At 47.7% G+C, this 8,779-nt stretch overlaps 1 protein-coding gene across 1 annotated transcript; it reads left to right on the top strand.

Annotated features, from left to right (window-relative positions):
- The first annotated feature begins 604 nt into the window (after nucleotides 1-604).
- On the top strand, nucleotides 605-8,102 carry LOC146479356 (uncharacterized). The gene is made up of 3 exons (XM_085110872.1): nucleotides 605-737; nucleotides 1,717-6,704; nucleotides 6,777-8,102. Exons 1-3 carry the CDS (start codon nucleotides 605-607, stop codon nucleotides 8,100-8,102), a joined length of 6,447 nt encoding a protein of 2,148 aa, XP_084966998.1.
- The last annotated feature ends 677 nt before the right edge of the window (nucleotides 8,103-8,779 follow it).

The raw sequence follows: 8,779 nt of genomic DNA, 5'->3' as shown, positions 1-8,779 counted from the left end.
TTTCAGTATGTCGTCAATATTAAATTGAAGAACAGTTGTAAAAGAAGATGTGACCTAATTTTACTGCACAATCGGATAGTTGCAGCTAAACTTATAGTAAAATACAAACGAAAAATGTGTTTCAACTCCTCAAACAATTCTCTACTTTTATATCTGTACAAATCCGTTAACCACTTGCAATTGTTAGGGGGGACTAAATTAACTACAGAATAAGAGTTGTTGCGTGAGGATTTTCAGCGCTGGCATTTTGTTATACTCTGTTTTGCAGCGTTTGATGGCGCGTTATTGGTGAAATGTATAAGGGTGAACAGATGGATTTTATCACACGCATGTAATTGGAAATCTCTAACTATCGGCACTGTTTTCAATTTTCACAGTGTGCGCCGTTTGAGTTGTAGACTTTTATCAGTTTTGGTCACGTGACTTGCAAAATATGATTGTGACTCGAAAATCTTGAAAACATTGTAAATGAAAAAGATCGGTCAAATAACTTCTCTGTGGAAGATAGGGTGTCCAAGATGTGGCAATTAGGAGCTTATAGTGCATTTAAGTTAGTCTCCCCTTGACCAGTCTCCGTATTGTACAATAAAATATATTAGTACCTATGGAGGGTCTTAATATTGGTATACCCTTCATGGTACAAGAACAGCTGAGAGAGAAAGCATCTAGTTTGCAGCGAACTGCAACCATCAGAATTATTTTACGATTCCTTTGTGTGAGTGTACCGACCCAAACTGGTATTATTACTATTGTAAAACTGGCTGGCTACCTGCCTGCTTAAACTCTATAGTTATTACAGGTAGTTAGTTCCTTTCTCTCTTTTTAAATGATTAATTAAGCATAAGAATTGTAATGTAATGTGACCAAATTGGGGAAATAAAGCTTGTTGTTGTTGTTTTTGTTGTCAAAAAAAGATAATATAATATAATATAATATAATATAATATAATATAATATAATATAATATAATATAATATAATATAATATAATGTAATATAATATAATATAATATAATATAATATAATGTAATATAATGTAATATAATATAAAAGCAATACAAAGAATCATCACTTCGGAGGTTAATGCCAACCCCCAAATAAAAGTTGTAAAACGCAGGAAAGTTATGTTCAGGTAGCTATTGCTGTCAATTAACGTTTGCCATTAAGGTGATGTCAATCCCTCCGAAAGTATTTTTACGTCAAAGGCTAAAATTCCAATTGCGGTGTTCTTCACGCTAAACATATTCAGACTGACGCATAATCCAGTAGAGCCCTTACATTAACCAAAGCAGAATTTATATTTAAACATATTAGAGTCAAAGTGTTTTACCTTGTTCACACAGCTTTCCAGTGAAGCCCTCATCACACCAACAGAAGAAATCATTTCTTCGGTCTCTACAATTTCCTCTTCCAGAGCAATTGACATTTTCGCATTCATTTACTAAAGAAAAGATAAAAATATGAATGGACTCGCTATACTTCATTATAAATTACAAATGGGCAAGGCACAACAAGGAAATAACAAAGAAAATATCTAGAAGTGTAAATGAAACCCCCCAAAACAAAAAGCTTACTTTCTTGACAGACCAATCCCTTCAGCGAAAATCCAGGCGGACAGCTCGGTAAACTAGAAGAGACTACTGTTTGAGAAGATGATGAAGGACTGATCGAGGCTGACAGTGATTGGCTAGGAGATGAGGATAACGACTGACTTGAAGACAGGCTAGAAGATGTCGAAGTAGAAGAAAAGGTTGAGAAACTGGACGACGCAGAGGTTGATGCCGATACATTTGTAGAGGTGGAGGCGGAAACACTTGCTGAGACACTGGTGGATGTGGAGGCCGATACACTGGCAGAGGTTGATCCCGACACACTTGTTGAGGTGGAGGCAGAAACACTTGCTGAGACACTTGTGGATGTGGAGGCTGAGACACTGGCAGAGGTCGATGTCGACACCCTTGTTGAAGTGGACGCGGAAACAATTGCTGAGACACTGGTGGCTGAGGAAGTTGAAACACTGGCAGCGGTTGATGCCGACACACTTGTTAAGGTGGAGGCCGAAACAGTGGCAGAGATCAATGCCGATACACTTGTGGAGGTGGAGGCGAAAACACTGGCTGAGACACTGGTGGATGTAGAGGCCGTAACACTGGCAGAGGTCGATTGCGACACACTTGCAGAGGCGGAGGTGAAAGCACTTGCTGAGACACTTGTAGATGTGGAGGCTGAAAAACTGGCAGAGGTTGATGCCAACACACTTGTTGAGGTGGAGGCGGAAACACTTGCTGAGACACTGGTGGATGTGGAGGCCGAGACACTGGCAGAGGTCGATGTCGACACACTTGTTGAAGTGGACGCGGAAACACTTGCTGAGACACTGGTGGATGAGGAGGTTGAAACACTGGCAGAGGTTGATGCCGACACACTTGTTGAGGTGGGGGCCGAAACACTGGCAGAGTTCAATACCGATACACTTGTTGAGGTGGAGACGAAAACACTGGCTGAGACACTGGTGGATGTAGAGGCCGTAACACTGGCAGAGGTCGATTGCGACACACTTGCAGAGGTGGAAGTGAAAGCACTTGCTGAGACACTGGTAGATGTGGAGGCTGAAAAACTGGCAGAGGTCGAGGCCAACACACTTGTTGAGGTGGAGGCGAAAACACTTGCTGAGACACTGGTGGATGTGGAGGCCGAGACACTGGCAGAGGTTGATGCCGACACACTTGTTGAGGTGAAGGCAGAAACATTTGCTGAGACACTTGTGAATGTGGAGGCTGAGGTCGATGTCGACACACTTGTTGAAGTGGACGCCGAAAAACTTGCTGACACACTGGTGGATGAGGAGGTTGAAACACTAGCAGAGGTTGATGCCGACACACTTGTTGAGGTGGAGGCGGAAACACTAGCTGAGACACTGGTGGATGTAGAGGCCGTAACACTGGCAGAGGTCGATTGCAACACACTTGCAGAAGTGGAGGTGAAAGTACTTGCTGAGACACTGGTGGATGAGGAGGTTGAAACACTGGCAGAGGTTGATGCCGACACACTTGTTGAGGTGGGGGCCGAAACACTGGCAGAGTTCAATACCGATACACTTGTTGAGGTGGAGACGAAAACACTGGCTGAGACACTGGTGGATGTAGAGGCCGTAACACTGGAAGAGGTCGATTGCGACACACTTGCAGAGGTGGAAGTGAAAGCACTTGCTGAGACACTGGTAGATGTGGAGGCTGAAAAACTGGCAGAGGTCGAGGCCAACACACTTGTTGAGGTGGAGGCGGAAACACTTGCTGAGACACTGGTGGATGTGGAGGCCGAGACACTGGCAGAGGTTGATGCTGACACACTTGTTGAGGTTGAGGCAGAAACACTTGCTGAGACACTTGTGGATGTGGAGGCTGAGACACTGGCAGAGCTCGATGACGACACACTTGTTGAAGTGGACACGGAAACACTTGCTGAGACATTGGTGGATGTGGAGGCCGAGACACTGGCAGAGGTTGATGCCGACACACTTGTTGAGGTGGAGGCGGAAACACTTGCTGAGACACTTGTGGATGTGGAGGCTGAGACACTGGCAGAGGTCGATGTCGAAACACTTGTTAAAGTGGACGCAGAAACACTTGCTGACACACTGGTGAATGAGGAGGTTGAAACACTGGAAGAGGTTGATGCCGACACACTTGTTGAGGTGGAGGCGGAAACACTGGCTGAGACACTGGTGGATGTAGAGGCCGTAACACTGGCAGAGGTCGATTGCAACACACTTGCAGAGGTGGAGGTGAAAGCACTTGCTGAGACACTGGTAGATGTGGAGGCTGAAAAACTGGCAGAGGTCGATTCCAACACACTTGTTGAGGTGGAGGTGGAAACACTTGCTGAGACACTGGTGGATGTGGAGGCCGAGACACTGGCAGAGGTTGATGCTGACACACTTGTTGAGGTGGAGGCAGAAACACTTGCTGAGACACTTGTGGATGTGGAGGCTGAGACACTGGCAGAAGTCGATGTCGACACACTTGTTGAAGTGGACGCGGAAACACTTGCTGAGACACTGGTGGATGTGGAGGCCGAGACACTGGCAGAGGTTGATGCCGACACACTTGTTGAGGTGGAGGCGGAAACACTTGCTGAGACACTTCTGGATGTGGAGGCTGAGACACTGGCAGAGGTCGATGTCGACACACTTGTTGAAGTGGACACAGAAACACTTGCTGACACACTGGTGGATGAGGAGGTTGAAACACTGGCAGAGGTTGATGCCGACACACTTGTTGAGGTGGAGGCGGAAACACTGGCTGAGACACTGGTGGATGTAGAGGCCGTAACACTGGCAGAGGTCGATTGCAACACACTTGCAGAGGTGGAGGTGAAAGCACTTGCTGAGACACTGGTAGATGTGGAGGCTGAAAAACTGGCAGAGGTCGATGCCAACACACTTGCTGAGGTGGAGGCGGAAACACTTGCTGAGACACTGGTTGATGTGGAGGCCGAGACACTGGCGGAGGTTGATGCTGACACACTTGTTGAGGTGGAGGCAGAAAAACTTGCTGAGACACTTGTGGATGTGGAGGCTGAGACACTGGCAGAGGTCGATGTCGACACACCTGTTGAAGTGGACGCGGAAACACTTGCTGAGACACTGCTGGATGAGGAGGTTGAAACACTAGCAGAGGTTGATGCCGATACACTTGTTGAGGTGGAGGCCGAAACACTGGCAGAGGTCAATGCCGATACACTTGTTGAGGTGGAGGCGGAAACACTGGCTGAGACACTGGTGGATGTGGAGGCCGAAACACTGGCAGAGGTAGAGGCGGAAGCACTTGCTGAGACACTGCTGGATGTGGAGGCTGAAACACTGGCAGAGGTTGATACCGACACACTTGTTAAGGTGGAGGCGGAAACACTGGCAGAGGTCAATTGCGACACACTTGCAGAGGTGGAGGCCGACACACTGGCAGAGGTGGAGGCGAAAGCACTTGCTGAGACACTGGTGGATGTGGAGGATGACACACTGGCAGAGGTTGATACCGACACACTTGTTGAGGTGGAGGCTGAAACACTGGCAGAGGTTGATACCGACACCCTTGTTGAGGTGGAGGCGGAAACACTAGCAGAGGTGGATTGCGACACACTTGTTAAGGTGGAGGCGGAAACACTGGCAGAGGTTGATACCGATACACTTGTTGAGGTGGAGGCAGAAACACTGGCAGAGGTCAATTGGGACACACTTGTTGAGGTGGAGGCAGAAACACTGGCAGAGGTCGATTGCGACACACTTGCAGAAGTGGAGGCCGACACAGTGGCAGAGGTGGAAGCAGAAGCACTTGCTGAGACACTGGTGGATATAGAGGCTAAAACACTGGCAGATATTGATACCAACACACTTGTTGAGGTGGAGGCGGACAAACTGGCAGAGGTCGATTGCAACACACTTGTTGAGGTGGAGGCGGAAACACTGGCAGAGGTCGATTGCGACACACTTGTTGAGGTGGAGGCCGAAACACTGGCAGAAGTTGATACCGACACAATTGTTGAGGTAGAGGTAGAAACGCTGGCAGAGGTAGATTGCGCTACACTTGTAGAGGTTGATACCGACACACTTGCAGAGGTGGAGGCAGAAGCACTTGCTGAGACACTGGTGGATGTGGAGGCTGAAACACTGGCAGAGGTGGATGCCGATACACTTGTTGAGGTGGAGACGGAAACACTTGTTGAGACACTGGTGGATGTGGAGGCTGAGAAACTGGCAGAGGTTGATGCAGACACACTTGTTGAGGTGGACGCCGAAACACTGGCAGACGTTGATACCAACACACTTGTTGAGGTGGAGGCGGAAAAACTGGCAGAGGTCGATTCCGACACACTTGTTGAGGTGGAGGCTGAAACACTGGCAGAGGTTGATACCGACACACTTGTTGAGGTAGAGACCGAAACACTGGCAGAGGTCGACTGCGACACACTTGTTGAGGTGGAGGCCGAAACACTGGCAGAGGTTGATACCGACACACTTGTTGAGGTGGAGGTGGAAGCACTGACAGAGGTCGATTGCGACACACTTGCAGAGGTTGATACCGACACACTTATTGAGCTGGAGGCAGAAGGACTGGCAGAGGTCGATATCGACACACTTGCAAAGGTTGAGGCAGAAGCACTTGCTGAGACACTGGTGGATGTGGAGGCTGAAACACTGGCAGAGGTGGATGCCGATACACTTGTTGAGGTGGAGGCGGAAACACTTGCTGAGACACTGGTGGATGTGGAGGCTGAGAAACTGGCAGAGGTTGATACCGACACACTTGTTGAGGTGGAGGCGGAAACACTGGCAGAGGTTGATTGCAACACACTTGTTGAGGTTGAGCCCGAAACACTGGCAGAGGTTGATACCGACACACTTGTTGAGGTGGAGGCGGAAACACTGGCAGAGGTTGATTGCAACACACTTGTTGAGGTTGAGCCCGAAACACTGGCAGAGGTTGATACCGACACACTTGTTGAGGTGGAGGCAAAAACACTGGCAGAGGTCGATTGCGACACACTTGTTGAGGCGGAGGCCGAAACACTGGCAGAGGTCGACTGCGACACACTTGCAGAGGTTGATACCGACACACGCTTTGAAGTTGAGGTGGAAGCACTTGCTGAGAGACTGGTGGATGTGAAGGCTGAAACACTGGCAGAGGTCGATTGCGACACACTTGCAGAGGTTGATACCAACACACTTGTTGAGGTGGAGGCGGAAGCACTGGCAGAGGTCGATTGCGACACACTTGCAGAGGTTGATACCGACACATTTCTTGAGGTGGAGGCGGAAGCACTTGCTGAGACACTGGTGGATGTGGAGGCTGAAACACTGGCAGAGGTTGATTGCAACACACTTGCAGAGGTTGATACCAACACACTTGTTGAGGTAGAGGCCAAAACACTGGCAGAGGTCGATTGCGACACACTTACAGAGGTTGATACCAAGACACTTTTTGAGGTGGAGGTGGAATCACTTGCTGAGACACTGGTGGATGGGGAGGCTGAAACACTGGCAGAGGTCGATTGCGACTCACTTGCAGAGGTTGATACCGACACACTTGTTGAGGTGGAGGCGGAAGCACTGGCAGAGGTCGATTGCGACACACTTGCAGAGGTTGATACTGACACACTTGTTGAGGTTGAAGTGGAAACACTGGCAGAGGTCGATTGCGACACACTTTTTGAGGTGGAGGCGGAAGCACTTGCTGAGTCACTGGTGGATGTGGAGGCTGAAACTCTGGCAGAGGTTGATGCCGATACACTTGTTGAGGTGGGGGCTGAAACACTGGCAGAGGTCGATTGTGACACACTTGAGGAGGTTGATACCGACACACTTGTTGAGGTGGAGGCGGAAGCACTGGCAAAGGTCGGTTGCGATACACTTGCAGAGGTTGATACCAACACACTTTTTGAGGTGGAAGCGGAAGCACTGGCAGAGGTCGATTGCAACACACTTGCGGAGGTTGATGCCGACACACTTTTTGAGGTGGAGGCGGAAGCACTTGCTGAGACACTGATGGATGTGGAGGCTGAAACACTGGCAGAGGTCGATGCCGATACACTTGTTGAGGTGGGGGCGGAAACACTTGATGAGACACTGGTGGAAGTGGAGGCTGAGAAACTGGCAGAGGTTGATGCAGACACACTTGTTGAGGTGGAGGCGGAAACACTTGCTGAGACACTGGTGGACGTGGAGGCCGAGACACTGGCAGAGGTCGATGCTGAGACACTTGTTGAGGTGGAGGCGGAAACACTTGCTGAGACACTTGTGGATGTGGAGGCCGAAACACTGGCAGAGGTCGATGCCGATACACTTGTTGAGGTGGATGCGGAAACACTTGCTGAGACGCTGGTTAATGTGGAGGCTGAGACAGTGGCAGAGGTCGATGCCGACACACTTGTTGAAGTGGAGGCGGAAACACTTGCTGAGACACTGGTGGGTGAGGAGGCTGAAACACTGGCAGAGGTCGATGGTGACAGACTTGTTGAGGTGGAGGTGGAAATAATAGCTAAGACATTTGTGGATGTGGAGGCCGACACACTGCTCGTGACACTCGTTGTGGCAAATGCTGAGTTATAAATAAAAAGTTATGAGAAATGTGGCTAACTTGTCTAAATGTTTCATTTGTGGCATTCTTTGGCCTTTTAATGTGTGGTTGTCAAATTTTCATGTATCATAATTTTTGCTTGAGAATTATGACGGTCTGAGGGATTATTATTATTATTATTATTATTATTATTATTATTATTATTATTATTATCATTATTATAGTGATGATCTGGTCCATTTAGTTATTTCGCAGCTGGGTTTTTTTTTAGGGTTTTGTTTGCATACAGTTGGCAAAAGACCTTAACTACAACGAATTATCGAATGCGGATAAAAACGTTTTGAAGAAGCGTGATTCCAAAATCGACCAAACGGTCTTAAGAAGTCCATTGCGAGAATACTGGATACTCTTTGTCATGTTATCTTATTAAAATTCATGATTTCAAGCTTGAAGTTATCTTGAGCCCTACATATTTCTGAACGGCAACCGCTTAAAGTGGTACCTGAATAGATAACATTAACCCTTGGCCTGTCTATATTAAACTCACAACTCAAACATAACTCGAATTCGAATAGATATCTTTAACTACGTTTAAGAGCTTAGCAGCCACCAAACATTGTAACTGCGGGTCAAATTTATTCTGGATTATTTTTGTGTGATGTGTTGTTGTTCAAGGAACTTGGACATCAATAATATTCAATTTTCCGAT

This window comes from Pavona decussata, unplaced genomic scaffold (genome assembly GCF_977016875.1).
Source record: "Pavona decussata unplaced genomic scaffold, jaPavDecu1.1 SCAFFOLD_59, whole genome shotgun sequence".
Lineage (NCBI taxonomy): Eukaryota > Metazoa > Cnidaria > Anthozoa > Scleractinia > Agariciidae > Pavona > Pavona decussata.
The sequence above is the reverse complement of the archived record's forward strand: the minus strand, read 5'-3'. Positions and strand labels throughout refer to the sequence as shown.